General features: G+C 33.0%; 1 protein-coding gene across 5 annotated transcripts in view; it reads left to right on the forward strand.

Moving 5' to 3' along the window:
• Positions 1-4,142: 4,142 nt before the first annotated feature.
• LOC110993879 (potassium voltage-gated channel protein Shal) overlaps positions 4,143-15,486 on the forward strand; it is a 46,153-nt gene continuing 34,809 nt past the window's right edge. For all 5 annotated transcript variants that reach the window (XM_022260269.2, XM_022260272.2, XM_022260271.2 and 2 more), the window contains exon 1: positions 4,143-5,275. In XM_022260269.2, the coding sequence (XP_022115961.1) occupies positions 4,161-5,275 (1,115 nt within the window). In that variant the 5' untranslated portion in view covers positions 4,143-4,160. The remainder of the gene's footprint in view (positions 5,276-15,486) is intronic.

The raw sequence follows: 15,486 nt of genomic DNA on the forward strand, positions 1-15,486 counted from the left end.
ATCTAGTCCGTTGTGCAAACGTAGAGTTGGAAGCTTTACATATGTATTAGATAGTATTGCTCATTAATTACAAATTCTAGTCGATTTTGTGTTTTAACTTATTCAACAAATCAAAGATAATAATTCGTGTTGAATTATAAAAACAATAATTACAGTTTCAGAAATTTGTTAAATTATTTTCGATGTGACTACAAACACGATTTTCTATAGAATAGAAAACCAAAGGTGAGTTTTTGGATAATAAAAGTCCACGCACGTATGTCTTAACAATGGAAGCGAATGGAAAAAATTGACAAACCTTATTCAAAGTTCTTATTTATTGAGAATAAAAAAAATCTCCTTTAGTTGGAGCTTAAATATAGAAATGGAGTAGAATTTGTAACAATAACACGAAGACTTCGTAAAGCAGTAGATTAAGTATAATTTTGTTTATTTAAAGCTTATTTAAGATTAGTTAAATAAATTTTAATGTTATTTGTATAATAAGTTATTTATTTTATTCATAGTATTTTTACGTATTCGCAATTCATACAGCTCAGTATGTACCAAAGAAATGTGCAATTTCTTTAAATATAAGTAAATGTATGAGTAAATGTACGATATTTTCGTAATAATTATAATACATGAACCCTAAATCAATTTGTTGTTTGGTCGGCTGTTTCTACAACGTATGTATATGTCGCAGCCAACTAGCTTCATTAGCCGTTAAATAAACATCCTAGCCTCTTAACTAAACAGCACTGTTTAACTAGCATTTGTTATATTGAATAAAATGACTGGCTCATGCTTAGGCCATTAGTACGAACACGTGACAGAAATATAAAGCTGCAATATCAAACATATGAAATTCTTTATTTAATATATTTAAAATGTAAGTTATACTTGTTTTTACGCTTACTCTTAGTGTCGCTACACTCGTCCATACTATTTTTCATTAAACTTTGGAAAACATCATCATATTTGTTGTTTGCCGATGCTTTATTGACAGTTTGGTAGTAGGTGGCTGAAAGTGGAGCTAAATTTGAAAAGAATAAGATAGTAACGTCGATTCAACTTATTTGCTTATCTGTTTCATCAAATAGCTGAATATCATTCAGGCCGCTAGTTGAACGGCGCTGTTTAACAATAAGACTAGGTTGTTGATTAAACGGTTAATTAAGCTAGTGTCATATACGTACTAACAGTTTAATATCCTATGTAATGTTTTATTATATGTATTATTCCGAATCATTCAAAGGCGCACAAGGCATTTAACTAAACAATACAAATACTTCATCAAAATATGTATTTATACTAAGTACCTACTATCAATTACCGAGACGTACGCGCGTGTTACAGCGTCCTTTTGTCTAATCAGGACAAATGAAATTTTATCACTATTAGGAATGATTATGATTGAAATTTAATAATATGTAATTCTTAAGATTATTTAGAATCGTTTTTGTGTACCTTTTAGTTAATGCATTTTATTGTACGCAATAAATTCTGTTTGGACAGATTTATAATTTTTAAATCCATATTATAACTTTTCTAGTCAAAAGAAAAAATTATTATTATACAACTGTAAATTTTGTGCAAATACAATGTTTTTAATAAAATGTGTCAACGATGCAACTTAACTGTGAAGTCGGAAGACGTTACATCCCGTGGTTGATACACTCTATTGAGAAATTATATTTATTTTTGACAGGATGTCCTGTAATAATTTATATATGTGGATGAGTGAATATATTCATAGTGCGCTTTCCATTCCATTTGTACATAGAACGTAATTGGTGTAAGAATAAATGTACATTTTATAAAGTGAACTCTCTTTTCTTCCCACTTCTTCTGAATTAAAAATCCATTGAATACGTAACGATATGAAGGTAAAACTCAACATAACTTTATACATATAGCTACAGTCTCAAACCCGAAAATCTAATTGTTTCTAATAAAAGAGAAATTGTCCAAGAATCTGAAGGCAAGGCCCATATAGGGTAGTAGCGCCACTAGATTATTATCAATATTAGTGTGGTAAATCTAAGAGCCACTACATAAAGTCCCTAATGATAACCGGAACAGAAATACTGCCATAAGTGTGAAAGCCTAACACGTACTAGGCATTTATTATTGTTATTTATATTGAATGGGTATACACGAAAATACACTACAATATAATATATAAAATTACAATCTTCAGCATCACGTGCTAAGCTGACTGTTCCTCGGTTCTGATTTAAATACATGGCAATACAAAGGGCGGGCATGTAGACACCTAACGCACTAAAATACTACAAACAACATAAAGCCACACATACCTATGCCACCGTTCCACTGTAATCTAAGCCTAGAAAAAAATAAATGGCTGTTACTATCAACGGAACAGGCGGTTCAAGTCCCTCGGGGTGCCTTCAACGATAGAGCAGTACCTTATCAAACGCATAATCATGGGTTTCTTAAGTGAGTCTATTCCTGATTCTGAAGTTTGACTGAGTTAAATGTTATAAACTAAATTGTTGTACTTGTAACGATTTGCACAAGACAGGATAATCTACAGGATTTCTTCTTTTTTATTGCGGGTAGGTTCAGTGGAAGTTGGGAGCTGTGGGCTTTAGAATTGTTTTTCACTGTATTATAGCACCATCTCGTGTTCGATCGGAGAAATATGTGTTTTTCATAACTTTAATATCCTAAGTACACGTAGGTGTTAAGTTTATAGTGATGCTTGCATAAATAAAGTGATGGCACAATGATAAAAAGCGTTGTAATTAAAAAAAATAGAAATTTCAGTGTATATTATTATTTCGGTTAACAATAACAAACTTTGCAATACTTTTTTTGTCTAAACAACATAGTTAATATAAAATTATAATAGGTATTTATAAATATTAAAAATATCCTTAAATCGAAATGAAAACGGCAATTAATATATTATGTTGTTGGTCTGAGCGATAATAGACTCTGTTTATATGCGAAGTTCACTTACTCGTTCGCAGATGACAGTGTCAACGCAATGATTCGCGATTAAAGCACGCACAAGCCGCACAAAGTTAATGAAAAGAAATACAAATATCTTCAATATTCCATAAAGGGTTGTCAAAGGCTTTATTATGAACGACGCTCCACGGTGGCTTACAATACGCTTTTGTTTTGCTGAAAAATGTTTCTTTAGAATAGAACCTAGGACCTTCAGGTAATATATAGGCATACGCGATACCAACCTACGGGGTTATATCGTGCTACGATAACAAATCTCCCTTTTAATTTTTACTTGAAACAAGTTATATTCTTTTATGGTTTTAAAATATATACTAAACTTTTATGACTGATAAAATCTTGAGAGTTAAAACTCTCTTAAGGTGAGTGAAAAATAAAAAAGCAGGTGCCCTAATTCTAATCGATGCAATTTAAAGAACGTAATAACTCTCAAGCCGGTCATTAGTGCAATCAATTTTCAACATAATGCCACCCCTATGTCGACCTACTTCAAATAAACGGGCCAAGAAAACACAACCTCGCTTAAGAATTAAGAGTACCTTCGACGTAAAGCCTTTAGCAGAGACAATAGCGCTTTTAAAAAAATATATTTTAAAGTGAAAAACATACAAAAGGTCGCTTAAGCTTAAAGATGTGGGATAGAGATAGAGCATTCGCGATTAATAGGCGTGAAAGAAGGATGGACGGATGAAAATCAATTTATTGACTGTGACGTCACGGCTTGCACATGCGTGTTTATGTCGGTCCCCGGGTAGAGTTGCTAGTGGTTGAAATTTGTTACATGTGAAAGGAATATTTCATGCTTATAAACAATGTTACAATTGTTTCTATTAAAAACTAATTAACCCACATATTTCTTATTGATTTATTGGAGGTCTTAGATAGTGGTTATCTCAAAGGACATAACTCTTACAGATTTGATTGTCTTCTCAACATTACAGTTTGCCTTGGATTTTTAGTTATATTAGTAAGTCGACGAAAACAGGTTTTATTTAGTTACAAGCCGTATGTCCCTCATGAAATAATCCTTTTTCAAAATAATTCTATTGGTTTAGTATAATATTGGCGATTTCAAATGTCTCCTTACTAGCAACACTGGCTCATCTGGGCGGGCTCCCGAAATAGCGCCACGAGGGGGGCACGAGCCAGTAAAGCGGCGACGGTGGCGCCGAAAGCACGTGATGGCGTCCGTCGCCGCATGGCTGCCTTTCGCGCGCGCCGCGGCCATCGGCTGGGTCCCTATAGCCACACACCCCCTTCCCCCCCCGCCGGTGCCCAAAGACAGGCGCCGTGCTGAGGATGAAAAGCTTCTCATTAATGTCTCTGGACGACGGTTTGAAACCTGGAGAAACACTCTGGAAAAATATCCAGACTCACTTCTTGGCTCCTCTGAAAGAGAGTTCTTCTATGATGAAGACAGCCGAGAGTACTTCTTTGATAGAGACCCTGATATATTCAGACACATACTCAATTACTACAGAACAGGAAAGCTTCACTATCCAAAACATGAGTGCTTAACGGGTTATGATGAAGAGTTAGCGTTTTTCGGCATTTTGCCCGATGTTATTGGTGATTGTTGCTATGAAGACTATAGAGATAGGAAACGAGAGAATGCTGAGCGTCTTATGGATGACAAGCTCAGTGAAGCTGGCGACCAGAGTCTGCCACAGCTTACAGATTTGCGGCAAAAGATGTGGAGGGCGTTCGAGAACCCTCATACATCAACTGCTGCTCTAGTATTTTACTATGTTACCGGATTTTTCATTGCCGTCTCAGTTATGGCGAACGTAGTTGAAACAGTTCCCTGCGGACATCGGCCAGGTCGCGCAGGGACCTTACCTTGTGGAGAGAGATATAAGATAGTATTCTTTTGTTTAGACACAGCCTGTGTCATGATTTTCACTGCTGAGTATTTGTTGAGGCTGTTTGCAGCGCCAGATAGATGCAAATTCGTTAGATCGGTGATGTCGATCATTGATGTGGTGGCAATTTTGCCATATTATATTGGATTGGGGATTACTGACAACGATGATGTGTCAGGAGCTTTTGTGACCTTGAGAGTGTTTAGAGTGTTCAGAATCTTCAAGTTTTCAAGGCATTCGCAGGGATTACGTATCTTGGGTTATACTTTGAAGTCATGCGCCAGTGAGCTGGGATTTCTGGTCTTTTCCCTGGCCATGGCCATCATTATTTTCGCGACTGTTATGTTCTACGCTGAGAAGAATGAACAAGATACCAATTTCACTTCAATTCCTGCTGCTTTTTGGTACACCATTGTCACCATGACTACACTTGGGTAAGTTTGTTTTGTAATTTATGAAGTCAACTATGAAAATTTTTGTATAATATTTTTAAAAAATCGGCTATGTTCCAATATAATTTTCTGCAAAAGTGTTGGTTTTGTCTATTTTATGTATTATTTTGAGACAGAAATATGTAAATATTAATAGCAGCGAAGCAAAACGATTGCAATTCTGAGCTGCCACCTGTCGCCACGTTTATATATTAAACTGTCATGGCGGCCAAGGATTTCCCTCCATAAATTGATTCCGCTTAAATATTAATAAACGCACAGATTGGTTGCGTATTGATGCGACATTTTGCTCTGCGGATAACTTTATTACAGATAATCGTCATTTATCTTTAATACATAGTATTTTCATAAACAGGTGAACGTAAACCTTCTTTGTTCAATGAATGTTAGATATCAACAATCGTCTCATTCTTTGGATATTAAGATAGATAGACGAGACCAAATCTAATAAAAATACTTTTTTTTCAAAGCATGAACTAACGGGACATCAAACAATGCTTTTGTTCCATTTATGCAAATAATATTTGCAAAGCTAAAAATATTTCTGTTATGTTTTGGGCGAAATTGTGTCAAATCAAAAGAATTGTGTCAATGAGATTTTTCAACCATCCCCTTTGTTACTTTGATGAAAACATTCAGATATGGAAAAGGGCTCTGAGAAAATGGCTTCGCTATATCAGCGACCAATGGTTGGTTGATTCCATTTGTATCTTAAAAGGAAGTTGGTAATCACGGGTCTTACTAATTCCGATATACAACAATAAAATCGTTTATGCACAACCCTCATAGCTGATTGCTGTTCTTTTTGTTCCTAGAGTTTGAAGGTTTGAGTTTAAAACATGTCAATGAATCAATCAAGAAATTCAGGTAAGATATTTAAAAAAAAACTCATGCTCTACAACATAATAAGTCACTTAAAAATATCTCTAAATGTAGATAAAATATAAATGTGGTATAATAATTTTTTGTCGTGAAATACAGTACTTTCAAGAAACGATATTCTTATGTACCAAAGAATTTAATAAACATTGAAATTACCAATATAGTCACTGTTCTTTTAATTATTAAATCTCGTCTTTAGCACTGTCAAATAATATGAAGTTATAAATGCCTTTCATTATGTCTTACGTATATATTACGTCTTAAAACAGAAGTGTTAATGGGGGCATATAGCAAGATGCACAGATAAAGAGTGGCCTTTAAAGACAACTCTGTAAGGGGAAAGGACGAAGGGGTAGACGGAGAAGAGGGCTCGCGGGTGCCTGCCTTTAAAACATCATTAAAAAAGATGAAGGAAGGAAGGGGTAAAAAACGTGGATAGAAGATATTAAAGCTTTAGCAGGAATCGAATAGAGAAAGAAAACCATGAATAGAGATAGTTAGAAAGAGCTCTAGGAGGCAAAGACCTCCTCATAACCCCTGCACGGGTAAAGACCCCGTATGGGGTTCGAAGGGGTTATCGGATAATGAACGGGCTTAGTTATTATTAGTGTATAGAAGAAATGGTTTGAACTCTTGCGACTTTTAAGTCTGATTGACGACGGTTCAGATTTGGTCGGATATAATTCAGTTAGAAATGATAATGTAACTGTTTTAAAGGCAGGCAACGCACCCGCGAGCCCTCTGGCATTGATTGTGTCCATGGGTGGTATCACTTAACATGAGGTGTAATCTACCCCTGTTCTAGAAAGAAAAGTTGAATATGAATAAATCTTTAATACCATCTTAAAAATGAGTTCATTCGCTTCAATACGAATCATATAGGTAAGCTCTCGTATGTACTACGTTAGGATTAAGTAAAGCCTTTTATATAAAATACTCTTCAGACGGTCCTTTCAGAAGATATTTGATCAAATATTTCAAACTTTAGAAAAAGGATTTATACTTTGATTACATATAAGTATACTGATATTACAAATTTAATTAATTTATGTTTTTCTAATTTTGAATAACTTCTATGACTAAGAAAATATACAAGACAAATGGCAGGTAGGTAGAAAGAGACCTGGCCCCAAAGGCACGTCTTGGTCCAAGAATCTTGGACAATGGTTTGGACAAAGCACCAAGTAATTTTTCAGAATCGTGGTATCCAAAATTAAAGTATTCTTGATGATCACCAATCTTCGAAAGGTGATGTCACTATTTGAAAAAGTCTAAGTAACTATGAAAAATAAATATCGTATTCTGTTTAATAGTTTATTTTCTAAGGAATGGGTTTCTAAAGAATCCATTTGTCAGCTAATTATCGTTTCCCGGGAAATGAACCTCACCTGGATCATGTTGTCAATGCAAAGTCTCCTTGCCATTTAGCCATAGATAGAATAAATAATTGACAATGTAACATAATTATTACGTTTTGTAAAGAAAATTCGTCATTGATGCGAGATGACGGCTGCAATAATTATCTTAAAACTGTAGTTTAATTTAAGCAAACATTTATAAAAAAATCTTGATTTAAATAGTATATACTTTATCCATTACCGAAACTTTTAACTTTATCAGATAGCAGAAATAACATAAGATGGTTGTTTTTCAAAAGCTTATCTAGGTCAGTCACAAAGACGTGATATTTCAAAGTATATGTACCATTCTTTCTCGTAGATTGCAATATCTTCTGATCCCTTCTTTGAAATTGAACATCAGTAAGAACGATATTAAATTGTAGTTTATAGTATTTGTTTACAACAGGGAGTACTGTACGTGATTCTTTGTAATTATTTATATATTTTCAAAGATAAATTAAATCAAAATATATGTATTCCTACTGGTAACTAAACAAAGGCCAGACTTTTTATTTCCTTGTGAACAAAATGTTTGTTGTTTGTTGTAAAAAACGTAAAGAACATTATGCTAATCGTTGAGCACCGTGCTTCACTTGACATTGACACAATACTTTCCATATATTTATGTTACGTTAAGTTATTTTTATTCTATCTAGACATTGATAACAAAAGAAATGGTTAGAGATAGAAAAGGAAAATGCCAATAAACGCAAATTTAAATTGAACATCTACCTTTCATAGCAATAAATAAAGCTACGTAGTTTACATTGGAGCGATAGGTATTCCATATAGTTTCATCACTTTTTTCAAGAATCACTATGAAATTAGAATGTTAATGCAGTGTTGCCTTCATAAACAAAACAAATGCAAAATTTAACGCGAACTATCGCGTTCACCGACGTCTTATTTTTGTTTAATATTTCGCTAAACATCTACGCTAGACAAATGTATCAAAGACAATAAAAAAGGTAGATCCATCATTCGTAGATAAAGCTTGAATTCAGTAGAGTACTGCGTCCAAAATTCCACTAAGGGTCCTATTATATTTTACTCTTTAAAATATATTTCTAAAGAATTGTTTAAGTGTCTTGTTTTGTTTCGTAAATGTTGCATTCTTTTATCTTTAAAAGTCTTTAAAACTCACACAGACTGTTAGCTGTTTTATTTTTTCTACATTTTCTTACTTATATACTTTTTCTTACACAAAACTTACGTTACCCACGGGAAAGATAAAGCGGAACTTTTAACAAAAATATTCTATAGAGATTCATAACATTTAATTATATTAAAATAGGCAATTTGTTGGTCGTTTATTATGTTTGGAGAGTGTTGATCAGTTGCCAGCCTTTGATATTAATGTTTGGTTTGGGACAGTTATGTAGATATCTAGGTCAATGCCTTGTCAGTAGTTTTTCGGTAAATATGATTTTTCACCGTTTATAGAACATTGAAGTATATTGCTAAATTTATATTTTTGTCTATTTCTCAGTAAATATCTGTATAACCTGTTCATAATACTCCTCACACTGACTTTAGTTGAAAACAAAGTCCTGAAGGACGAAAGCTCTTAGTAAAGATCCTGAAAATTACTCGTTTGAACTTTGAAAATCCTATTTGGCAACTGATATATTGATTGAAAAATTGGGTGACCAATTCTTATTACTAACTCTTACATTTAAATCCCGACGCAGAATTTTTATGAATCATATATTAAGTAATAATACTTTTAAAATAGAGTTTCAGTTTAAAACGACATTTAGGAGGCGTTAATAACATAATATTAGTTACTTATGTTGAAATTTAACGACTTTTTCTGGCCTTGAGTCCCTAAGGCATTAACCTATAATAGTTTTTGTTGTTTACATGTTTACTCAATAGTTATCGTGTACCGTATTAAACAAATTCTTCATTTCCTGTTAATTTGTGTGTTTTGGCTTTATGAGAAAGGCGGCAAATTTTAGATCCAAAAAATTTAGTTACAGGAACAGTAGGCTGGTGAAAAATGACTAAGAAAATAAATACATCCGTGTATTTACTTGTGTCTCTTCCACAGTCATTCTCAAATGTTCTCCTGCTTTGTTGACCCGTCAACAGCTTGTTAACTCTCTTTTCTTTAAGAATGAATGGATTTATTCCACCTTAACGCAATATTTTAACTTCGTGGGTATTTTTTGGTCATAAGCATCTTAATAAATGTACCCAGTTTTAAGAGATTTTATAGTATAAATTTAAGTTTGTCATCAGTAATATTTCATATTTAGTATGTTTACTCTGGGTTAGATATCTCATTAATTCTGTGTCACGCGCCTACTTTGTTTTATATATTTATAGTCGTTGTTGATTTTCTCAACAAAACAATTTGTTGTGAATAGATTTCGAGAATGGTAGTTGAAAGCTCTCGATAAATTCCTTTGTTAAAAATATTATTTTTTTATATGAAAATATATCTTTTCTTACTACTATACATATATATTTTGTCGTAAGTTAATTATCAGTACATAAATCTATAACACGTATCACCTCGACGTCCGTCATTCCACAACTAAGGGTTTTAAAAGCAGTTTTTGCCACGCACCACCTCTATGTAGATCCAGCTACTGAAGTATTTCCGAACCAATTTGACCTAGGTTACTCAAGAAAAGATCATACCAATACTCGAAATGCCGGCAGCACTTACATGACCTCTGGCAATGTGAGTGTCCATATTATCACTTATCAACAGGTGTTACACAAAAAAAATTGTCCAACGAATCGAGAATATATAGCCGTACCATATTGGTGAACTTGTTGATGTTACAAAATGTAATCCTAATATCTCAAGGAAAAGGACAATTAATACAATATAGTGGACGTCATGAATACACAGTCGAATCTTATACGCGTAATTAAATACATAGTTATGGCCTACGTCGCCAATAAAATGTTTAGAATACGCAGACGTAAAACTCCATGTTATTTATACGGCAATTGTAATATATGTAGTAGTGCCTTTCTCAGATTATAATTAAATTTTCGTGTTGGCCGCGGGGTTTTGAAAAACTCCATGCATTGCGCAATACAGCAATTGCTTAAGTAAAACAATGTCACTCTGTTAGTTATTTATTTATTAGTATTTTATTTAAATCAAATGTTCATTAAATATACTATTAGAATTAGCCTAGTAGACTAAAATTAGGACAGCTGATAGCGACGTGTATCTCATTGATATACCCATATTAAGTTTCTCATGTGAATAAAAATATTTTTTTGTAATGAGAAATACATTTCTTTCACAAGAACGCTACTGAAACTCTCTCGATGTTGATAGATATTTATTGTTTATTCTGTGTACCATTCCATTGGCCATACCGTATTTTATATGTATATATACTTATTATATAATAATAAAATAGCACATTAAATTGTTCCTCAACGGCTAGAAATAGCCTGTAAAGGTTAAAGGGCAATTAGTCGACTAGTTCATAATTAAGTTACGTAAACACCCCGAGCGTATCTGCGATAACCCTTACGGTACGGTGTTTCGCATAATTGATTGTTAAACTTAACTACAGTTTAACAGGTATATAAGTTTTGATATAGGTCCCTTGGCACCCGTTGGTCAAACATTCTTAACTATTTATGTATCATATATTTGATAATTCCTATTAATATTCTTGGCTTCATAATATCACTCATATTCAGGGATGATCTCAGGATGTCGGAGATTCAATCTCTAGCTCTGCAAATAAACTTTCCAAGTACTGGTTCGGATAACATCATAACGAAACTGGCATGCTTTAGAACCAAAGAGCTGTCGTGAGAAGAAGGCTGTAAAAGGCTATGGCTATTGGAACAAAAAATACTTAAAAGGGTGGTAGCGCCGCGGTAGAATAGGTTAGGAAGTATATGATAATATAGAAATACATATTTTCTAAGGCAAGCATCTAAAGTCTTAGGAAAAGCGTATCTCCATATTATTTATAACGAGAACTCTTTAGATTTATATCGGTACATATGTCGGTATGATCATATAATATGATCAAAGGGTCCTATTGTCACTGAATTATTTTTATTCTATGATTAATATAGATGAAACAATTCTAAACAAAATTACAGTTGGAACAGCAGTTTAAAAAGCTATTAAACTACTAATATCTTGTCTTCATTAATCAAATGATTCTTTCTAAGCTTGTCAAAACAAAATAATAAATTACTAAATAACGCATATATTTTGACGTTGTGACGAAACTGTCGCAAACTTGACCTATATATCCTAATTACCTGAAGACGAAAAGGCAAAAGATTTCTTTCTTAAAATTGTTTTTAGATTTTTCTTTATTTTAAATTTATAGATAGAAGCTTGATCGTCCCTGTTTTATTTGCTATGGATTTGATTCACTAGTTCAAATGTTCTTAATTAATATTCTCTATTAACTTAATATACAAAAATAACGTGATAATGCTTGTCAATCACGCGATTCATCAGTTACGGAGGTTGAAGAAAACATATTTTCTATATGAGATATATGTCCTCATTTGCCTATTAAAACTTTTGCCATTCCCTCCCATAGAATCATATACTATATCTGCTATTCCTACGATGAAAGTTAGTTAATAAATAATCCTCTTTAAATGAACCCCTTCACCTCTTTAAAGTTTCGCTGAGTAATCTCTAAAATTTTGTAATAAGTTATCGTTTATATTTCTCGTCTTTTACATCAAATGTTTATAGTTTTTTTGTGAATTATATTTCTGAGTGATAGTTATTAAGACTAAAGCAAACTGTGCTTGCCTGTGCTATTATTGTTTGTTACTAGACGTACGACTTTTTTATTAGAATAATAAAGCCCGTTGGAAAATGTGTTTTATATAAATGAATATGATATTGAAGTATACATTCTCAAATTCACAAACATAGTACGAACTTTCTCAGTATTTATTAAAATAGCTTATAGCATAAAATAGTATGTTGTGTGTAAGCTTTGTTTTGTATAAATATAATAAAAAGAAAACCCTTACTTTATTTAAAAAAATCATAGTGGTATTGAATTAGTTTTCCTAGTTATGCCATAATTTGATGGAGTTTTGTTCGTAAACATTTAAATTTGTTGAAATACAGTCGTTCAGGTACTGAAAAAGTTGCGACGTTTGGTGTCAGAATAAACAAGGTTAAAAAGGGAAATCGCGGTAATCTTGTGTGCACTTTCGTTTGAATCGATAACACATTGGCAGTCTGAGAGTGATTCACAGTAGTGCCATAATATGCATTCTGTGCCAATTCTTGAAGTTACCTAGACATGTCTGCGCCAGAATATCTATTCAATAAATTAAAAGACGGAGCACTTTTAGAAAGCCGGGTGCAAAAATATATTATGATATTTTTTTGATTTTATTACAGTGTTAGAGTACAATATGGACTATTAAACGTTCTCCTCGCCTTTTTAACAATTTACATCATCCATCAGCTTCTGTCATAAGAATAGTAGGTACCTTCTCCCGGTCATGGGGTCTCTTGGTAGAATGCTTACGCGGCCCCAAGTTACCCCACCAGTTACGTGATTGATGGGAGGGCCTTAGAGTGTGGGAGAACTCTGTGTGGAAATGCATTCCCCTCAATAAACAATAAAAAAGGTACCTTCTCCCGAAACTATATTTAGGGTCGTGTATAAATGTGAATCCTCGAAACACTAAAATATCAAGGATATTACAAATACATATTGTTTAGACGAGCAGCAAGTGTTTCAGTCCTCTTCAAGCTTCTGGAAGACCCTGGAAGACTCTGCAATAATGTGGCTTTAGGAGTATAGTATTACTGGTGAACATTTTTTCTTTTATAAATATTATTTGATAAATAAATTAAAATCACAACGAAACGGGGAACAAAAATATGAATGAATGCTTAAATCAAATTCAAAGGCTTTATGAAATGGAAACGAATGTTAATTAACTGTTTCAGTTGCTAATTGTTATAATGAGAACGTTTAAGGGTCGGAGATCACTGGCTGAATATTTTTTAATTTTTACAAAGAGAGAACGGAGTGGTCTAACAGTAGCCCAGAGGCCGTACGTTTAATCTCTTGGTATCTAATGTAGTTTTTTTTGGTTCCAAATCCTTCAAGCTCATATATACCAAAAAGTCAAAGTCATCTACATATTGCATCGCTTTCTATGCAGCGTCTTAATTGGTTTGCGACATTTTGCGTAAAATTTTAATGGTTTATTGATTATAATGTTATTGGGTATATATCACAGTCCTAGGTATATACGTTAATAATTTATATATGTTCGACCTGGTGGACAGAAAAATTGTGTCCACTTTGTGTTTCAACCACACCAACTCTTTTCTATTTATGCCTATACAATAAAAAATAAATAAAAAAAAACATGGGCATATAAAGAAAAATTAGCACGGAACTATACAGAAATCCGAAGCTAAACAAGGCCTGTAGTAATACATAAACACTAGAAGTGTTCTCCCTAACTCGATATAGAATGAGAAAAATATTCGTACGAAACCTCTAAATGTTCTGAATAATTTTAGAAAGGGTGGAGTCTAAATGAGACATGGCCGGTTGTTGTTTTTGCCCAGCCCGACCGATACAATAGCATGTACGTCCCTTGTAAATATCCAAAACTGGGAAATAATACTGGCAACCTTATCTCGCGATACATTCCTTTGTCCGAAAAATGTAATATAAATAATTCATTGAAGCATATTTGTATGAGGAATCTATATACGGTATTTGGTTAATTTCTTAGTCATTTTACGATTTCAATTATTTAGAGTTAAAAGCTATCTATACTGAATTCTTTTTTTGTATAACAGCGGGAAAACGGGCAGGACTCACAATTAATACTGTCGCGTTTTCAGAGGGCTTGCAAGTGAAGGAATTGGTTTTGAAATACTTCAGTGGGAAAAACTGCCTTAAAAGCAGGTTAATAAGTTAAGGTCTCGTGTTAAAAAAAATATATTTGTGGATAAAATGATTTTTATCAAAATTTGTTAGTATATCGGTAAAAAACGTAAGTGTTACAAAAAGGCCTTTTAGACAATCCCCTCAGAGATCAGAGACACACGCTAGTTTTAATCGTCGTAGGTTTAATCCCCGCCTGTGCACCAAAAGACTTTATGTCAATGTGCGTTCGCTCAAACAGTGAAGGAAAGCCTTTTGAGGAAGCCGACATGTCTTTGACCCAAGAAGTCGGCGTGTGTGCGGTGCAGGAGGCTGATTACCTACCATTTATTGAAACACTATCATGAAACTGATTCAGAACTCTGAGGCCCTGACCTAAAGAGCGCGACTGATTACTATTATTATTATCGATAAAAACCACACATAATTTCGTTTATGTTTCTATTCGATTTTTATACAAATATATTCGAGTTGATAAACAAACAATAAGAATTTTGTTAAATGAACAGCGAGTGAAATTATTCACTAACAACTAACCCCTAATTATTACATTTATATATAATTAATATAAACACAGTCACAAGCCCGTTTGTTCAACTCGAACAATCTAAACACGCAAACCACGCGTTGTTTGACCTTTGTGTAACTAAAACAATTCTCATACAACTGTTATTCCTAATTTATTTTACTAAATGTTTTTAACCGACTTTGAAGCTGGAAAGCATATTAAATTTACTGTTGTCCATCTGTAGCTATGGCAGTGCTTATTTAACTTAATTACCTTTATAATATACCTATATAATATAATATATAATATAATATATAATATAATATATAATATAATATACCTATATTAAAGACTTATGATTTCGTATTTAAAATGAAAAATTGAAATGAAATGAAAAATTGTCTTATTTACATGAATTAAAAATCAATTTTAGTATTTATGTTTATGTCTACCGTAACTAGTAGAAGTTGGATGTACCTTTTTTAATATCGATTTAAACATCAAAATAGT

This window comes from Pieris rapae, chromosome 13 (genome assembly GCF_905147795.1).
Source record: "Pieris rapae chromosome 13, ilPieRapa1.1, whole genome shotgun sequence".
Lineage (NCBI taxonomy): Eukaryota > Metazoa > Arthropoda > Insecta > Lepidoptera > Pieridae > Pieris > Pieris rapae.